The 21196-nt window shown below is 44.7% G+C and overlaps 1 protein-coding gene across 3 annotated transcripts in view; it reads right to left on the reverse strand.

The window, feature by feature from the left end:
* Window positions 1–21196, reverse strand: part of cadps2 (Ca++-dependent secretion activator 2) — a 782646-nt gene that overhangs the window by 214498 nt on the left and 546952 nt on the right. For all 3 annotated transcript variants that reach the window (XM_078568371.1, XM_078568372.1, XM_078568373.1), the window contains exon 13: window positions 5785–5972. In XM_078568371.1, coding sequence (XP_078424497.1) covers window positions 5785–5972 — 188 coding nt within the window. The remainder of the gene's footprint in view (window positions 1–5784; window positions 5973–21196) is intronic.

A 21196-nucleotide genomic window follows, 5' to 3' on the forward strand; every position in this document is an offset into this window, starting at 1 on the left:
TGGAGGCTCCATCAATAGAAAATTATACTTTCAGAGCCAGATTGGTCGTTCAGCACTAGTTATTATTCAGATTATGTTAAAAACCCAGTTACAATTGATTGAACAAGGTGTAGCTTTTTATGGGGTTTCTGATGTGAGAGCAGAAAAGTGGACACTCTTGCCACATTAATTGATTTCAATGATTGCTGGCTCTGGGGGTGGGGGTGCAGGGAGGGAGGTGCACAGAGCAAACTGCGGTGGAGCAGTGAGTGACAGACTCTGTTAATCTGCCCATGTGGTAATAAACACCGATGGTCTGCTTTCAAAAACCCTCACAAAATCCAGGCCGCTACTGCTCTTGCTTTTGGCCAATTGTCTCAACTCTTCCAGCACTGCTACCAATGTCCATTATGCCTCAGTCACTGGGGCTTATCTATAGCAAAGACAATGTGTAATGGCAAGTTGTTCTAATGTTGTTTTAACCTCTGGATTTGATCCTGTCTTGAACTGTTCCTTAAGCTATGGGTTAAACTGTAAAGATAATGGGGAAGTGTGGAGGAACTGTACATCAATTCTAGCTCCAAGTAACGTTTCAGTGCTCATCCCTACAGAGAAAGTTTAATTCAGATTGAAACCAGTGCTTATAGGAATACGTTCGACACAATAGATATAGATTTGAATGGGGAATATTAAAACAGAAAAGGATTGATCACCTTATTGTCATTGTGCTTTTTAGTTACAAGATGCATTTCCCAACAAAGCCAATCAATTTATACTATTTCTACAGTCTTTCACTTCAATGCATTATTCTAAAAAATTTACTACTGCTGCTTCATTAGGTATGACATATTTTGCTGCTGGTCACTTTATTTGAAAAATAGGCTTTTAACAGCATACCATAATAAGTAGTGAAATATGGTTACTATATCGTTAGGAGTCATAATTTGATCTCTGAACTCTGAACATTTCCTATCCATTTTTCCATTCATTCACCTAGTCGTTTGAGAAGTTTGCTTAGAATAAGTTAAAACACTTTAGCTGATCACAGCTACACCTCAGAATTAGAAAGCTTTGATGAAAATGAAAAAGCTTTGCATTTAGAAGGAAAGCCTTTCCAAAGCATGATCAAGGCATCGACTCCTAAGTGTACATATCAGGAAACTGTGGGTTCAATCCCATCAGTAAACAGAAAACCTTATGGACGTTGCTTTTGTGCTACCAGCAGATGAGGCCTACTTCAGGAAGATGCCGTCAGGAAGAAACCAGTCTTTTAGAGTTATAAGACATAGGTATCACCTCGACGACCAAATTCATTACTTAATCTAATTTTCAAGTAATTATTACAATCTGCTCCTGCTGTTATGTTTGATGTTTATTAGTTTAAAAAATATATGTTTGTTTAGTTTCAGAGCTGTGAACACCTGAGAAGTGCAAGCTGTGAAATTCTTGAAAATCTGCACTTAGGAGCCTGCATAACCAGAACTTAGAAGAGTGGAAAGACCATTGTGGCCAATCCATCAGTTTGCCTGATTGTCGTCCATTTAACTGAAGATGGTTTTGGAACTGACACTGGCAAAGAGGCAGCTTTGACTATTATGTGTGTTTTGCTGATGTCACTGCCTCTTTGCACATGAGCAGAGTTTGCATATGCAAAAAGAGGACTTTCTATCGGCATCAAGAGGTACAGTGTTAACTGAACGAATGGATAACTGGGTCGGCTTCTTTATAATTACATGTTCCTCCTGACCTGTTTTTCTGAAATGTGCCCCCCTCCTTGTGATATTTAAGAGAAGGAGATCCAGCTCTACATCTCCAATGCCACTCAATTTGGCTGATAGTGCACAAAAAGGGTTACCAATTCAGCTGCTGTTGTACATTTCTCCCCATTTGTATTTCCAACACCAATTTTCAATTGTACCTTTAACAGAATAAAACATGCCAAAATACCTCACAGGAAAGTTATAAAGCAAAATCTGACACTGAGCCACATAAGGAGATACTAGGCCAGATGGCCAAAACCTGGGTCAAAGAAGTAGATTTTAAGCTATGTTACAAAGGAAGAAAGAGAAGTAGAGAGGCGGAGAGCTTTGGAGGGGAAATTACAGAACTTAGGGCTTTGACAGCTGAAGGCACGGCCACTAATGATGGAGCAATTAAAATTGGAAATGCACAAGGGGCCAGAATTTAGAGTGCAGACATCTCGGTGAACTGTAGAGCTAGAGGGAAGTACAGAGATAGGGAGGGGAAAGACATGGAGGGAATTTGAAAACAAGGATTTTAAAATTGAGGTAGTGCCTAACCGGGAGCCAGTGTAGGTCAGTAAGTGCAGGGGTGCTTGGTGAACAGTACTTGGTGCGAGTAAAGACACAGGCAGCAGAGTTTTACATGACCTCAATTTAATGGAGGGTTGAATGTGGGAGGCTGGTCGAGAGGTAATTGGAATAATCAAATTTAGAGGTATCAAAGCCATACACGAGGGTTTCAGCAGCAGATGAGCTGGGACAGAGGCAAATCCAGTCAATGTTCCAGAGTTAGAAATGGGTGGCCTTAGTGATGATGCAGGTATGTGCTTGGAAGCCCATCTCAGGGTCAAATATGACACGAAGGTTGCAAACAGTCTGCTTCATACCTCAGGGAGTTGGCAAGGAGGGGGATGGAGTTAGTAGCAGGGAATGGAGTTTGTAGCAGGGACTGAAGACAATAGTTTTGGTCTTCCCAAGGTTTAATTGTATTTAATGATCCTCCGCACCATCCACCTCTTTGACCAAACTTTTGGACAACACTCCTATTACCTGCTTTTTTTGGCTCATCATCCGTTTTTGTCTGATTAAGTTTTGACAGATTCCCATTACTCATCTTATACTCTGAATAGTCAGGTCAAGAAGGCATGAAGAAAAAAAAATAAAAGAAATTTGTTTCTCTTCCATATGCTCTTGTTTATTTTTTTTTAAATGGACAATTGCTGGGCTGATAAAATGGCCACTGCTGACCACATGATGGTAATTCTGGAAGCTTCTCGGCATTTTGAAAATGGACAAAGGCTAACACATCAAACCGCTGGAATGTAACACTCCTTGCATTGTAGAAACATTCCAGCCAAGCCAACACAAAGGATAGTAGACGAGATGTCGGCACCAACTAGCTATGGGAAAAGAGAAAGCTATTGTGACTCATCTCCAATGCTGTACTAATGGTTCTACAGTTACCTGCTCAAAACACAATGGATTTTAACAAGGGGCCTAATTAGCTGAATAGCTCAACCTGAAACCACCCTGTCACATGACCGAGACTTGAGCAATTGAATTGCTTTAAACGGCTTTTGGGTTTTATCTTCATTCGCTGTTTAACCTCAGATCAGAACCAGGACTCCAGGCTAGCAGTCTGTCTCTGTTTGCCATTTATCACCTAACAGAGCAACAATGGAACCACGGCTCTGTCCAGGTTTTAAATTACTTGGCCCTTGTCTACACTGAGTATTACTGGAACATATGGGCTCCTGTATCTGTGGCTAGAAAACTAATTCATTTCTATGTGCCTTCTTCCATTGTGGACGTAATCGCTTCTGGAAAAGCAGATCACCCCTGCAATAGTTTCAGCCTACTAAACCCTGAAAAAATGGACCATTGGACTTTTAGATTCTGGACTCTGGACTCACCATAATTCTTATTTTTATCATGATCTTTGCCCTGAGCCCCTTTCTTTCCCTCATCCGTCTTTTATTGTATGAACGCAAAAAGAGGCGGACATTGTGAAACCCTTTTCCGCGTTTTGTGTGTGTGTAAAATAAACTACCTATCTTATTTTGCCTTATCTCAAGTTTGGTGTGGGGTTATTAATAGGGGATTGGATCACTCTAAATCTAAAGGTCTGGGGAAAATACACCACCACTTAGAAAGGAGGAAATTGAAAATCAAAAATACCTCTGTTTACAGACTGGTAGAGTGGAGAAATCAGGGCTGTTCTAAATTAAACCCCTCCTGTCTGTAACAATACTTATTTCCTTTCCCTGCTTGCATCATTGTTTTGTGCAAACTTTAAGTCCTTCATAATTCCAACCAACTCAGTAGTAGATAACCTGAAAAGTTGCTGTAAACATGCCTATTTCCCTGCTATTTTTTTTAAATTTGCCTTTTGCTACCAATTTTCTTAGCTCCTCACAAAAGTATTATAGATTCTTTGTTGGGGTATTGTTCCAATGATGCTGGTCGGTATGCAGTACCTCAGCCAGGTAGCCAACCTGTGAACCTTGACAGTGAGTGTCAATAGACTATTGGACACTAGTTATTGCCATTGATTACTGTCACTGCTTTCTTCCTGTTAATGGCTGTCATTACAGCATCTACTTTCCACATTGGAATTTAAGTGAATAAAAAAATACAGTTTTATACTAATCATGTGTAAATCATACAACTACATACTAACATACAAATTAGGAGCAGGAGAAGGCCACTCAGCCCCTTAAGCCTGCTCCACCATTCAATAAGATCATGGCTGATCTGAATGTAACCTCAGCCCCATATTCCTGCCTACTCTCGATAACCTTTCACCTCCTTGTTAATCAAGAATCTATCTAGCTCTACCTTAAAAATATTCAAAGACTCTGCTCCACCACCTTTTGAGAAAGAGAGTTCCAAAGACACTAGGCCCTCAGAGAAAAAAATTCTCCTCAACTTTGTTTTAAATGAGTGACCCATTTTTTTAACAATGACTCCTAGTTCTAGATTCTCCAACAAGAGGAAATAGCCTCTCCACATCAACCCTGTCAAAACCCCTCAGGATCTTAAAGGTTTCAATTAAGTCACCTCTTACTCTTCTAAATTCCAAACCTAACCAAAAAGCCTAACCTGTTCAGCCTCTCCTCACAGGAGCCTGTTCATTCCTGGTATTCGTCCGGTGAATCTTCTCTGAACTGCTTCTAACGCATTTACATCTTTCTTTAAATAAGGAGACCAATCTTGTACATAATACTCCAGATGTGGTCTCGCCAATGCCCCATACAACTGAAGCATAACTTCCCTACTTTTTTAATCAATTCCCCTCACAATAAATGATAACATTCTATTAGCTTTCCTAATTACTTGTTGTACCTGCATACTAACCTTTTCTGATTCATGCACTAGGACACCCAGATCCCTCTGAATCTCAAAGCTCTGCAATCTCTTACTTTAAGCTTCTTTTTATTCTTCCTGCCAAAATGAACAATTTCACATTTGCCCACATTATATTCCATTTGCCAGATATTGGTTGACTCACTTAACCTATCTATGTCACTTTGTAGCCTCCTTACACCCTCTTCACAATTTACTTTCCTACCTATCTTTGTGTAGTCAGCAAATTTAGCAACCATTCCTTTGGTCCCTTCATCCAAGTCATTTACATAAATTGAAAAAAGTTGAGACCCCAGCACTGATCCTTGTGGCACACCACTCGTCACATCCTGCCAACCAGAAAAAGACCCATTTGTGCCAACTCTCTGCTTTCTGTTAGCTAACCAATCTTCTATCCATGCCAATATGTTACCCCCTACGCCATGAGCTTTTATTTTCTGCAATAACCTTTGACGTGGCACTTTATCAAATGCCTTCTGGAAAGCTAAGTATAGTACATCCACTGGTTGCCCTGTACTTAGATTTCCAGGCTGTTCAACACCCCAACTGTTCAACAACCTTTGGACAACAATCAGTTGAATGATCAATCAGATATAAAAGGGGTAAAGAAGCGCAAGCCCTTCCTGCTCTTGGGACTGCAGAACTCTGGTTTTTTTGCACACTATTTTTGCTATTGAACATTGGTTTATAAAATCACCTGTTGCCATGGACATGAGAGGCACAGAAAGCGAAGCTGTAATGCAGCAGCGTTGGATCTATCATTGTGCCACCTTCTGCACGTTCTATCAGCTCCTTGAGATAGCAGAGATGACGATGACAACCTCGCAGCCCATAACGGGAACAGTATTCATCCAGAACAAACACCTGGCCAGGACTAAACCAACCCTAAGGAGTAAACAGAATAGAATTCCAGGTTATGAAAGTGTTACAATTTATAATTAATCTCAAATGTTTGAATTTGGCTGCATTGTAAATCTGGAGACTCAAATTTAAACAGAATAATATTATGAAAAATACAACAATTAAAGCATATCCTTCAATGCTTTTGACTGGCTGAGGTTCATGCGAGAACCAATAATAAATTATTTATTTCCTAATTATTTCATTTTTCTCTCTCTGTACAGGCAAACCATTCACTGTGGACCCTCTTTCCAGCAGGGAAGGCAAGAATGCTGGTTTTGCTTAAGACAGATGTAGCACAAATACAATGAGACAAGCTTTGTGCCTCCGTGAGAGCCATTGCTCACAACCTACAGCTTGGTTAGTGGCTGGCAGAATGCAGAACTGGCTGTTTGAGAACTCCAGGATTCAAACTCGGCAATCATCAAAATGCTTCGACTGCCGTCATAAACACTGGTTCAATATTTTTCCTACCAGCACCATAAAAAGAAATAAGACTTCACAAAAACCACAATGGGCCTACAATAACAAACAAAATCTGTAGCATTATTACAACCCAGCACTCAAATTCATGAATTGTGAATAACCATTTGCCAGAGCTCCTCTATGTACTCAAACGCTTGCAGAATTGTCAACAGCTTCTTCATTATGCGAGGGACTAAGACCTCACCCTGTATGTATTTTTTATAAAATATATAGGGACATGTTCATTGCTATCTCTCAAAATTTCAAACTGGACAAAGACCTAAAATGGCTGAATCTATGTCTGTCTGTGACTCTAAACAAAAGAAGCTACCTGGCAGTATTGGGGAAACATCGTTATCCCTGAACAGCCACTAATGACCTCCTGTGTGCTGCACAGACCAAATTCAAAAAGAGCAAAACAAAGGCCATCTGCATTTTATAATCCAGGCTGGCCAACAGGAGTCTGCTTGTCTGCTAAGATAAAGGGCCCAGAACCTTCCTTTCAATGTTTAATGGTTGAGACATTTAACAATCTTGGGCACCGAGTCCTTTGTCAAAAACAGTGTGGAGAGGTGGGAGTCATATGACATGCACTCCTGGTTTGTGGAACCAGTATTATTGCCTTGCTGTACAGAGTCTTAATCTGCTTTTTTAAATCATCTGAGTAGCAGCCTCACAGACAAGGAGCTATGGCCCAGGTTGGACATCTGGCCCCATCTACTCTGCTTCTGCTGGAAGTTCTGTACCATCGCCTGCAAGACTGACTCATCTCTGCATGCCTATCTTATTGTGTGGAGTTAACACCAGAAAAGTGAATTATACAGCATTGATTTTCAACCTGCTGACCTCCGTGAAGGAATGCCTCATCGGGCTTTGATTCTGGACTCTGAAACCCACATGAACCAATATTTATTTTCTCTGTGGTCTCTGTACTAAAAATCTTTCTTTTCTCTATCCTTCTCTTTACTATCTGAGTGTGGAGGTGACGTTGTGACCCTCTTTTCGTGATTTGAGCGTGCGCAAATAAACTAACACTGTGTTCATCCTATCTTGAGTTTGCTACTAATAGAAAATTGGATCACACCAAAACCGAGGGGTTGGGAGATATGCCACTGCTTATAAAGAGGGAAAGAAATCAAAGCACCTGTTTACGGACAGATGGTGAGGGGATAAATTAGTGCTGTTTAAACTAACCCCCCCTCCTGTCCATAACAGTTAGAACAGTGATAATAAAACAGTCAGATCAATTTCCTTAACCATCTAAGTATAAAAATTTGCAACAGTAGCAGCAAGAAACTCAGTATTGAAGACAGTATCCTCATTTACAATATCACTCAGTACATAAGATTAGTCCAAACATAGGCTTTCTTAATTATCAATATATTTATAATACCCCCTCTCTACGGGGCCGATTCATGTACTTAATAGTTCATGTTAGAACTGGCCAATTGCCTTGTACATTGTTCAGGAACAAAGCTATTGTCATAGCTCCAATTCATTATCTAACCAGCAACGTTTGGCGGGATGCTATTACCCATTAGCATGACGCAAGCAACAATGCAGCCAAATCCTCTGATTAGGTGGTAAATTAATTAATGATATCCTGGGGTAAGATGTGGTTGTTATTCAGGTCAACAAATGGAGAATAATGTGAGCACATTTATCCAATGATCAGAGGTGGGCAGAGCATCTTCTGTATGCTAAATGTATGGAATTGTACACCTGTTCTAAAAAGAACAAATTCATGGTTTCTTTACTCATAGCTCAAACATGAAATTTCGTCCTAAGAACTCTATTTTAATGCAGTACAGCTCCTGTCCTGATAAACAACAACTCACATATATACAGTGCCTTTAATGTAGAAAGCAGTCAGGTGACAGAAGGTTTTTATCAGACCGCTACAGAAAAGTCAAAAAGGAATGAAACCGGACAGACCACCAGGTATCAACCTGGACACTGGAAACAACAACAGCACATCGAGTCCTGCCTACCCTGCAAAGTCCTCCTTTCTAACATCTGGGGGCTTGTGCCAAAATTGAGAGAGCTGTCTCAAAGGCTAGTCAAGCAATAGCCTGACATAGTCATATTCACGGAATTGTACCTTACAGATAATGTTCCATCGTCACCATTCCTGGGTATGTCCTGTCCCACTGACAGGGCAGATCTACCAGTGCTGGCAGCACAGCGGTATACAGTCAACAGGGAGTTGCCCTGGGAGTCCTTGACATTGACTCCGGACCCTGGACCCCATGAAATCTCATGGCATCAGGCTAAACATGGGTAAGGAAATCTCCTGCCATTACCTTATACCACACCACCTTCCCCAACACCCAGCTGATGAATCAGTGCTCCTCCATGCTGAACATCACTTGGAGGAAGCACTGAGGATGGCAAGGGTGCAGAATGTACTCTGAGTGGGGAACTTCAATGTCCATCACCAAGAGTGGCTCGGTAGCACAACTACAGACTGAGCTGGCCGAGTCCTAAAGGATACAGCTGCAAGACTGGGTTTGCGGCAGGTTGAGAGGGAACCAACAAGAGGGAAAAACTACTTGACCTCTTCCTTCCAATTTACCTGTTGCAGATGAATCTGTCCATGATAGTATCAGTAGGAGTGGCCAGTAGTCCTTGTGGCGATGAGGTCCAGTCTTCACATTGATGATATGGTTTATGGTGTTGTGTGGCACTACCACCGTGCCAATGGGGTAGATTTGAAACAGCTCTAGCAATTCAGAACTGGACATCAGCAGCAGCAGAATTGTACTCAACCACAATCTGTAACCTCATGGCCCGGCATATCCCTCACTCTACCATTAACATCAAGCTGGAAGGTCAACCTTGGTTCAATGAAAAGTGCAGGAGGGCATGCCAGGGGAATCGAATTAGTTGAAGACTGGCATCTATGATGCTGGGGAAACACCAGGAGCATCTAAAAATGAGGTGTCAACCTGGTGAAGCTACAATGCAGGACTACTTCCATTCCAAACAGCAGAAGCAGCATACAATAGACAGAGCTAAGCTATCCCACAATCAACAGTTTATATCAAAGCTCTACAGTCCTGCTATATCCAGTCACGAATGGAGGTGGGCAATGAACAACTAACTAAAGGACGAGGCTCCACAAATATTCCCATCCTCAAATCATGGGGGAGTCCAGTACAAAAGCCAAAACTGAAGTATTTGCAACCATCTTCAGCCAGAAGTGCCGAGTGGATGGTCCATCTCAACTTCCTCCTGAGGTCCCCAGCATTATAGATGCCAGTCTTCAATTAATTCGATTCACTCCACGTGATTTCAAGAAATGGCTGAAGGCACTGGATACTGCAAAGGCTATGGGCCCTGACAACATTCCGGCAATATTACTGAAGACTTGTGCTCCTGAATTAGTCATGCCCCGAGCCAAGTTTTTCCAATACAGCTACAACACTGGCATCTATATGAAAATATGGAAAATTGTCCATGTATGTCCTGGGAAAAAGCAGAACAAATCCAAACAGGCCAATTATTGCCCCATTTGTCTACTCTCAATCATCAGCAAAGTGATGGAAGGGGTTATCGACAGTGCTATGGAGTGGCACTTACTCAGCAATAACCTGCTCACTGATGCTCAGTTTGAATTCTGCCAGGGTCACTCAGCTTCTGACCTCATTACAGCCTTGGTCCAAACATGGGCAAAAGAGCTGAACTCAAGAGGCAAGGTGAGAGCGACTACCATAGACATCAAGGCAGCATTTGACCGAGTGTGGTATCAAGGAGCCTCAGCAAAACTGGAGTCAATGGGAACCACGGGGAAAACTCTCCACTAGTTTGAGTCATACCTAGCACAAAGGAAGATGGTTGTGGTTGTTGGAGGTCAATCATCTCAGTCCCAGGACATCGCTACAGGAGTTCCTCACGGTAATGTGCTAGGCCCAACCATCTTCAGCTGCTTCATCACTGACATTCCCTCTATCATAAGGTCAGAAGTGGGGATGTTTGCTGACAATTGCACAATGTTCAGCATCACCTGCGATCCCTGGGATACTAACGTAGTCTGTCTTCATAAGCAGCATGAACTAGACAACATTCAGGCTTGGGCTTATACGTGGCAAGTAACATTAGGACTACACAAGGGCCAAGCAAAGACCACCTTCAACAAGAGAATCTAACCATCTCCCCTTGACATTCAAGGGCATTATCATAGCTGAATGCCCCACTATCAACATCCAGGGGGGGTTATCATTGACAAGAAACTGAAATGGACCAGCTATGTTAATACTGTGGCTACAAGAGCAGGTTAGGGGCTGAGAATTCTTCAGAGAGTAACTCACCTCCTGTCTCCCCAAATCTTGTCCACCATCTACAAGGCACAAGTCAGGAGTGTGAAGGAACACTCTCTGTTTGCCTGGATGAGTGCAGCTCCAACAACACTCAAGAAGCTTGACGCCATTCAGAACAAAGCAGCCGTTTGACTGGCACCCCATCTACAACCTTAAACATTCACTCCCTCCACCACTGATGCACAGTGGCAGCAGGGTGTACTATCTACAAGATGCACAAGCACAGGGGCAGTAGATACATGGGAACACTACCATCTGGAAGTCCCCTCTAAACCATTCACCACCCTGACTTGGTAATATATCGCCATTTCATCACTGTCGCTGGATCAAAATCCTGGAACTCTCTCCCTAACAGCACTGTGGGTGTACCTACATCACATGGCCTGCAATGATTCAAGAAGGCAGCTCACCACCATCTTCTCAATGGCAACTAGGGGTGGGAAATAAATGCTGGCCCAGCCAGCGAAGCCCACATCTCGTGAATGAATAAAAAAAAACATGGGAGATCTTGTGAGAATACTGACATGAAAGCTTAAACATCCTGTTCATTGCAATGTTAGAACAGCATATACTTCAAGTTAAAAAATACAAAATCAAACCAGAACTACTTTTGTTCCGTGTATAAAAACTTTCCAGAATACATGGTGGCTTCAATATTCAGTTTAGTCATTTATTTATTTCAAACATAGTCTATTTTGTGCAATGAGCCCCAGCCTTGACAAACCTGAAAATGGGATACAATGACAGGAGAATCATAAGTAAGCATCATAAGCCTTATACGAGGTCCAAAAGAGGCAAGGACACAGTGTGTAGGAGAGTCACAATTCACAATGCTGAGGTTCACATGCCATTAATAGTGTATTTCTCATTGGACCCTTAATTGTGCTGTTGAAGCAATTCATATTGAGGCAAAACACAATCAACTCACGCACAAAAATCAATAAAGCAACTTCTATTATCTCTTTTCTTATATGCCAAGGGCAGCAGGAAAGAATACATTTTTTCATCAACTTTTCTGCAGAAAAGTATTGAATTAGGAACTTTCAATGTTCAAGCCTTTAAGAAAAAGTTGATTTGTGTGTTGAAACAGAGTGCTGAGCTGCATTTGAAAGGACCTTATTTAAAAAGTATTGCACAAGTGCATGGTGTGCCACAAAATGGAGAAAGGTTAGTTACTGAATGGTCAGTTGATGCTTACCTGATAGTTCCTCTCTGTGGTTATGCTATGACTTAAAGTCAAAAATGCATCAGATAAAACTGCCAATTCTGGATAAATGGAGGCAGGAACAAAACATCGACGATAGCAGCATACATGTCGTACAAGTGGCCACTTTGCCGATTGCATCAAACAAGATGCGCTGTATGTCAAAAACCAAATGGTAAAAGCAACATACTTTAAACAATACACACAGCTCCCTTTGTGATCTCAGAATGCCCAAAGCACTTGGCCTGAGAGAATTTCCCTGTTCTTCTTCGAAATAGTGCATAGGGATTATTTATGTTCACCTGAAAAGGTAAATGACTGAGTATAACAGCTTATTCAAAAGACAGCATCTCCAAAAGTACAGCACTCCCTTTGTACAGCATAGAAACTGTCAGCTTAGGTTACATGCTCAGTCTTTGGAGTGGGTCTTAAACCCTCAGCAATCTGATTCAGAGGCCAGAATGTGATTGAACCGCATGTGAAATGATATTTGGTTTGGTGGGTGCTTTATCTTCTACCTGATTGGCAACACCACAGTTTGTGTCAAACTAAAGAAGGGCACTTCATAACAAATTGCACTTTCTATTTTACAACTTTCGCAAATTAAGCCTCCAAGGCAAGGTGATTGAGCGGTGTAATGACTGACTAAATAGCAGGAAATAAATCGTTTGACCTTTGCAAAATAACTTGGATGTGGCTCTTACAAACACACAAAAAGAGGAAAAAAAGACCATTAGACCCATCAATGTTAACCTTATTTACTCGACAGTACGAAGGTGCAGGTAATCTAATAAAAAAATCCATGGTCAATTTCTGGAAAAAGTCAGGGGAAATTCACTCCAACTCCATAGCAATCAGGCAGACTCCAGGAAAATAGGATTCTTTATGTTACATCATTAGGCAAACTTCATTAACCCAGGCATTCCAGATGCGTCCAATGTCTTTCTCTCTCAGGAAACTGGCAAATCACTTTGTAAAAGATAGCAACACACCCATGCTTAACACATCCACCTTTCTATTTCAAGGCAATGTAGCAGCTAAAACTGTAGATGTTTACAGCAAAGTGAGGAGTCCTTTCACTCATAGGGCAGAATTTTACATCACGCAGCCAGGCACACGCCCGACCCGATTGGGCGTAAAATAATGCGCTATGATGTCGGATCAGTGTCCCGACATCATCGTACACTCGCGCGATATTTCGCTCGGTGGGCGCAAGCAGGTGCTGGAGCCACCCCCACCATTAATTGACAGGCCACTTAAGGCCATTAACAGTCCAACTGATGGCGATTTTTCGTTGCCTATGCAATTTCACGCTTGTCACATGGGCAAAATGGACAGGCGGCCAGCCGAAATTTTCGAAAACGTCATCCAAGGGTGGGATAAAAAGGGTCAGCATCATTGGCAGTGTGAGTAGTGAGGAGTTTTGGAGATAGTTTGCTGCTGGTTGCTTATTGGTACTTGGCAGCTTCATCTCTGTTCGGGGCTTCATTCTTAGCATTTCCAGGCTTCATTTCAGGATTCATTGGTATCTGCAAAGCCCATGGAGAATTCAGACTGTGTGGACTCTTCCAGGTAACAGACAGCCTTCTGTTACCCTGTTAATCTGAATGGGGATTGTGGTCTCTGCTAGTGGCACCTCCTCTGGGAAGGAGCAGAGGGGCAGAAGAGGGAGGAGGCCAGGTGTCCCAATGCAGCTTCCAGGGGAGTGGCCTGTGGGAGGAGAGGCACAGGCACAAGGAGCGCAGGACCAGCAGGAAGTCCAAGGTGGAACGGGCCGCAGAAGACGTCATGATCCTGCTGCCAGGGTTCACAGGCGGCAATGGAGCTACCTCAGTAAGTCTGAGGTGCAATGCCGAAGGAGGCTCCGCCTCTGCATGGAGACTGTGACCTCCATGAGTCAGATGATTGGGCCTGAGATCAGCTCCGACTGTGTGGGTGGACACCCCATGCCAGTGGCTCTGAAGGTCACGGTGGTCCTCAATTTCTATGCCTCTGGCTCTTTCCAGGGGGCAGTGGGGGAACCTGTGTGGAGTCTCCCAATCAGCTGTCCACAGTTGTGTCAAGCTGGTGATAGAAGCTCTGTTCAGGCGGGTACTGACTTTTATTCTTTACTGTATGGACGAGGCCAGCCAGGCTGAGCGAGCCAGAGGCTTTGCAGAGATTGCTGGGTTCCCTGAATCCAGGGTGCAATAGACTGCACACATGCGGCCATCAAGGTGCCAGCAGATCAGGCGGGTGCCTTCGTCAACAGGAAGGGCTTCCACCCCATGAACATGCAGATAGTGTGTGATCACAGGATGCAGATTCTGCAAGTCTGTGCAAGGTACCCAGGCAGCTCCCATGATGCGTACGTCCTGAGACACTCCCAGGTGCCGAGGCTCTTCAGTGCTCCAGCCCGACTAAGTTGCTCGCTGCTGGGTGACAAGGGATATCTGTTGAAGACATGGCTCATGATGCCTCTCCACCACCCAAGAACAGAGGCGGAGTTGTGGTACAATAGGAACCACGCCTCCACAAAGGCAGTGATAGAGAGATCCATCGGTCTTCTCAAGATGCGCTTCCGTTGCCTGGACCATTCGGGGCGAGTACTACAATACCCCCTAGAGCGGCGTCACTGAGAATTGTTGCATGCTGCACTCTCCACAATCTGGCACTGGCAAGGGGGGACCAACTGGAGGAAGAGGATCTTGACCCAACTCCACAGGCCACAGCTGATGAGGCCAGTAGTGAGTCAGAAGAGGAGCACGGTGAGGAGAACACTGAGGGCATGGAGACAGATCTCGGTAACCTCCAGGGAGGCAGGGGCACATGGGACGCCATGATTCAATGCTCCTTTAGCCAGGCTACCAAAGATCATCTTCAACCTTGCCAGGGCTGCCACTTCCATCCTGGATGTTTGAAAGGACCCTTTAATTTGAACGTAATAAACACTCATTGCTTGTATAATAAAGTTCAGAGTCACTTACGACCAGCATTACATACTGACGCACCCTGCAACAATAAAAGAAAAAGGTGAAGCACACTCAGGTCATGACGCCAAAAACAAAATTTATCTCATTTTGACAATTCCAAACTATTTACATAAACTTCTCTGGTCTTCATTCCCAGACCAGTATAAAGTAAACATAAATGAACATAATATCACTCGTGATCTGTCCCTTTTGTACTCTTGGCGCCTTTAACTTAACACTTGCGAGTGCTAGGTCTTGGTGCCCCTTCCTCACTGACACCGGCATTGGAGACGGCCTGCTGACTCTGCTGTCTTGTTGGCCTTGATGACCTTGATGGTCGTCCTCTGGCCAGTGAGCCTGTGCTGGCCCTGCCTGAGAGGGTGCAGCTTGTGCCACAGCTGGCATCTCCCCAGTCGCCGTAGCCTCATCAGGTGCCATGGTCACTGGCAGAGGGACTGGGGAGCTGCTGCTGTCATCCAGAGTGCCCTGAGAGGAGCCCGCAGAGACAACAAGCAGCTCATGCGCCAACGTGAGGTCACTCTGGACCTCCCTGCTTACCACTGATGGATGGGCACCTAGCTTGGATACTGGGTGCCTCATTCATCTCCCAGGCTGGCACTGACCACCGAGGTGCTGGTATCTGCGCTGGTGCCTGCTTCAGAGAGCGGGTGTGACGCAGGTGCATGTGAAGCCTGGTGGTCCTCCGGTGTTTTGGTGGTCCTTCGGGGTCCACAGATCGGACACCTGCTGGTGAACCTAAAAGGGAGAACAAGGACACGTCATTAGTTAAAGTCATCACACTGTCACTGTGCAAGCCAGGCATCCTGGTGAGGCAATGGAGATCTGCATCATGGTGCCCTTGTCTTTCAATGATCAATGGGGACTCCCGGTTTGCAGCTCACATCAATGAAGACACTACACTAAAATGGTTGCACAATCCAAAACTCTCACCTCTGTGCACCACACTCTTACCTTCATCTGGCACCCCCGCCCTTTGACGCCCAGTTGAATATGGACCGTGTTGGCTCTCGAACTCCAGGGCGTCTTGCTCAAACCTGCTGATCAACAGGAGGTTGGGCTGCCCTCTGCCTGTGCATGCTCTCTCTGCCTGGTTATGGCTTGTCTTCTCCTGAAAGGACAGAGGAGTATTGATTAGTCCACTCTCTACCTGCAGCGCCATTGCAGCCTGGCTAACCCTAGCTGAGGAACACCTTGAAGGGCACATCCGAGTTGTGGCCCTCAAACCACAAGGCACTCAGTCCAAGCAGCTAGGGCCCCTTGGCCAGCTCCGGTGTCACTGGCACTCAGACTCTTGCACCCCTGAGGTCCACGGGGGCACGGCCCACCTTAACATTTCTGCACAGTGACCCATGCTAACACGGTATTCACCCTTCCTCAGCGCAGTCATTGAAGTGCTTGCGGCACTGCACCCATGTGCGTCGTACCACATCATGGCTGCTCACCTTTGCTGCCACCTCCTCCCACGGCCTCTTGGTGAGGTGCGATGGCCTCCTCCTCATATCTCTGGGGACAAGGGTGTCCCTCCTGGCAGCCACCTCTTCCAGGAGGACAGTGAGGCGCTTGTCGGATAAAGGTGGGGGCCAAGTGCCCCCCTGGCCTGCCCTCCTGCCTGCCGTGTCCAGCCGCACTCGACTCCATTGGGAACGCTGAACACACGACGTTCTGTGGCAGCCTTCCAGTGGCTGCCAAGGCTGTTTTTAAACTGGCCACCGGGTCACCATTGGACCTGGCGGCCGACAGGCCCCCGCCCCGCCTGCCCCTTCCCAGCCAATGTGAAGCCACGTTTCATGCTGGGTGGGACTTAATTGGCCCGCTAGCATGAAATCGCGACTGGGGGCTGTTTGCGGGCGGTGGACCGTTTCTCGGCTGCTCCCGGGCCCGCCCACCATGCCCACCCAACAACCTCAAAATCCTGCCCATAATGTCTATTCTGGATCTGTGCTAGGACAATCCAAAACCAATCCCACCTGTCATCCTCTCTCCCCAAAGTCCTGGATATTTGTATTTAGCAAATTTTCTCTTAAAACATGCAACAATCTCTGCCTCAATAACTCCCAGTGTCATCGCATTCCAAGCTTCAATGACCTTTTGTGTAGATATTTCACTTAAGCCCTCTTCTTGACAATTTTAAAACGACGACTCTCATCACTGAGTGCTTATTGCAATGTTTCTTGGCACAGGAAGGTAATTTCTAGCACTCTTGAGAATGCTACTCTTAAACCAGTCATTATGGTCAATGCAGCAACAGCCTGGGCTGAAGCACTCAAACGGTTTTTCACCCACCAGCAGACAAGAGTATCCTAACTCTTGACTTGTACCTCTCTCTCCAAATGCATGACTGAGATTGAGAACTCAATGCATAAGGAGTCAGTGCATTGACTCAGTTTTCCTATCCTAAAGCTGCACTCCCCCTTTTGTACTCTCATCCAGAAATAACAAGTTTAATAAAGGAAACGTGTACACCTTTTCTTCTCATTTTTATGATGCAGCATAATGCTTAAACCATAGGATACTTGACATTCACCCATTATTTGAGAAGCTTTTACTGAAAAATCACAGCAGGTTGTGGGTAACACCTGAATCTGCGGTTAACTACCTCTCCCTTACATTGCCTAAAACTGTCACAAGATGGGAAGAAACTGCATGAGGCTCTCCAATAACTTAACCAAAAGAACAACGTATTTGCAATGTTTACCTGTAAATATATTAATGCAAACATCCCGCTGTTCAGTGATTGCTGTTTCATTAAAACTTAACAACATTAGTGCAGAACCTGTCCAACTGTTTGTAAAGTCAGGTGGAATCCAAATTTTCCTACAGAGCAAACTGGAGTGTGGGTTATCATACAAACAGAAATCAGTCAAGAGTGACTTCCTGGGTACTTAGAAAATAATGGTAGAATTGGGCAGAGTCAATGTGAATTTATGGAAGGGAAACCATTTTTGACAAACCTGTTGGAGTCCTTTGAAGGTGTTACTAGCACGATAGATAAGGGACAACCGGTGGTGTATTTGGGTTTTCATAAATCTTTTAATAAGGTCCCATACAAGAGGTTATCAAGCAAAATTAGAGCACATGGGATTGAGGAGACGTAATATAATGACATGGATTGAGGATTGGTTAACGGACAGAAAACAGAGGGTTGGGGTAAATGGATCATTTCCAGTTTGACAGGCTGTGACTAATGTGGTACTGCAAGGATCAGTGCTTGGGAGCCCCAGCTATTCACAATCTATGTTAATGATTTGGGTGTGGGACCAAAGGTAATATTTCCAAGTTTTCTGATGGTTCACAAAACTTGGTGGGAATGTAGGTTGTACGGTTAATGCAAAGAGGCTTCAAGGGGAGGACGAGGCAACCATGGCTGACAAGGGAAGTCAGGGACAGCATAAAAGCTAAAGAGAAAGCATACAATGCGGCGAAGAGCAGTGGGAAACCAGGGGATTGGAAAGCCTACAAAGACCAACAGAGGACAACTAAAAAAGAAATAAGGAGGGAGAAGATTAAATATGAGGGTAAACTAGACAGTAATATAAAAGAAGATTGCTAGAGTTTTTTTAGATATATAAAGGGTATGAGAGAGGCAAAAGTGGACATTGGGCTGCTGGAAAATGACGCTGGAGAAGTAGTAGTGGGGAACAAAGAAATGGCGGAGGAACTGAATAGGTACTTTGCATCAGTCTTCACAGTGGAAGACACGAGTGACATCCCCAAAGTTCAAGAGAGTCGGGGGGGCAGAGGTGAGTATGGTGGCCATTACCAAGGAGAAGGTGCTAGGAAAACTGAAAGGTCTGAAGGTGGATAAATCACCTGGACCAGATGGATTACACCCCAGAGTTCTGAAGGAGATAGCTGAACAGATAGTGGAGGCGTTAGTGGTGATCTTTCAGGAATCACTGGAGTCAGTGAGGGTCCCAGAGGACTGGAAAATCGCTCATGTAACCCCCTTGTTTAAGAAGGGAGTGAGGCAAAAGACGGGAAATTACAGGCCGATTAGCCTGACCTCGGTGGTTGGTAAGATTTTAGAGTCCATTATTAAGAATGAGATTTCAGAATACTTGGAAGTGCATGGTAAAATTGGGCAAAGTCAGCATGGTTTCATCAAGGGGAGGTCATGCCTGACAAATCTGTTAGAATTCTTTGAGGAGGTAACGAGCAGGTTAGACAAAGGAGAGCCAATGGATGTTATCTACTTGGACTTCCAGAAGGCCTTTGACAAGGTGCCGCACAGGAGGCTGCTCAGTAAGATAAGCGCCCATGGTGTTAGAGGCAAGGTACTAGCATGGATAGAAGATTGGCTCTCTGGCAGGAGGCAGAGAGTGGAGATAAGGGGGTCCTTCTCAGGATGGCGGCCGGTGACTAGTGGAGTTCCGCAGGGGTCAGTGCTGGGACCACAACTTTTCACTTTATACGTTAATGATCTAGATGAAGGAACTGAGGGCATCCTGGCTAAGTTTGCAGATGATACAAAGATAGTTGGAGGGACAGGTAGTATTGAGGAGGCGGGGAGGCTGCAGAAGGATTTGGACAGGTTAGGAGAATGGGCAAAGAAGTGGCAGCTGGAATACAACATGGGGAAGTGTGAGGTCATGCACTTTGGTAGGAAGAATAGAGGCATGGACTATTTTCTAAATGGGGAGAGAATTCAGAAATCTGGAGTGCAAAGGGACTTGGGAGTCCTAGTCCAGGATTCTCTTAAGGTTAACTTGCAGGTTGAGTCGGTAGTTAGGAAGGCAAATGCATAGTTGGCATTTATTTTGAGAGGACTAGAATATAAAAGCAGGGATGTGCTGCTGAGGCTTTATAAGGCTCTGGTCAGACCACATTTAGAATATTGTGAGCAATTTTGGGCCCCGTATCTCAGGAAGGATGTGCTGGCCCTGGATAGGGTCCAGAGGAGGTTCACAAGAATGATCCCAGGAATGAGGACTCTGGGTCTATACTCGATGGAGTTTAGAAGGATGAGGGGGGATCTGATTGAAACTTACAGAATACTGAAAGGCCTGGATAGAGTGGACGTGGGGAAGATGTTTCCATTAGTAGGAGAGACTAGGACCCGAGGGCACAGGTTGTCATGGGTTGACATGAGTTGGCGCTGTTGGCATATGGGAAATAAGGGGCCACGGGGGGTGGGTAGAGGGCTATAGATTGGGATGGAGGGTATGAGCGGCTATGGGGAGCTGGATAGAGGGGCATAGGTTTGCATAGTGGTTTTAAGGGGTCATTGGGAGGGTGGGTGGGGGTCATGAGTTGGCATTGATGGGGTACAGGGAATGGGTGGGGGGGGGTGAGGGTTTTATTATAACTGGGATGGTGTCCCAGAGAATCGAGGTAGGCCTTTTAAACAGCCTATCTTGGCAGCCCTCATGGCCGCCTGCGCCCTGTTTCCGGGAGTGGCAGCCCTGGCTCCAGCCTGCACCCGTCCTCTCCGGAATGAAAATCCGGCCATTTGGGGCTGTTTCTCCCGAGATGGGCGGACTGAGCCGGAAATTTTCCCGCTCTGTGCGCCTGCCTCGGGAGCAAAAACCTGGGCCAAAGTGAAGAGGAGCCCACTTCCCCAGCTCTTACTGTTTCAATGCACTGTGAATTGAGATAAAACAGAGATAAAAACAAAAAGCTAAAAGCTACTGCGGATGCTGGAAATCCAAAACAAAAACAGAATTACCTGGAAAAACTCAGCAGGTCTGGCAGCATCGGTGGAGAAGAAAACAGTTGTCGTTTCGAGTCCTCATGACCCTTCGGCAGAACTGAATCATAGTTAGGAGAGAGGTGAAATATAAGCTGGTCTAAGGTGGGGGGCGGGGGGAGAGAGAAGTTGAGGGTGGGATGATTGTGGAGATAAGCAAGCAGTGATAGGAGCAGATAATCAAAAGATGTCACAGACAAAAGGACCAAAGAGGTGTTGAAGGTGGTGATATTATCTAAGAAAAGTGCTAATTAAGAATGGATGGCAGGACATTCAAGGTACAGCTCTAGTGGGGGTGGGGTGGACAGACTAACAAAGTATTAGTTGTAGATTTAAAAATAATGGAAATAGGTGGGAAAAGAAGAATCTATATAAATTATTGAAAAAAAAGGGGAGGGGGAAGAAACGGGGTGGGGATGGGGAGAGGGGGAGTTTAAGATCTAAAGTTGTTGAATTCAATATTCAGCTCGGAAGGCTGTAAAGTGCCTAGTCGGAAGATGAGGTGCTGTTCCTCCAGTTTGCGTTGGGCTTCACTGGAACAATGCAGCAAGCCAAGGACAGAC

Source organism: Cetorhinus maximus, chromosome 22 (assembly GCF_964194155.1).
Source record: "Cetorhinus maximus chromosome 22, sCetMax3.hap1.1, whole genome shotgun sequence".
Lineage (NCBI taxonomy): Eukaryota > Metazoa > Chordata > Chondrichthyes > Lamniformes > Cetorhinidae > Cetorhinus > Cetorhinus maximus.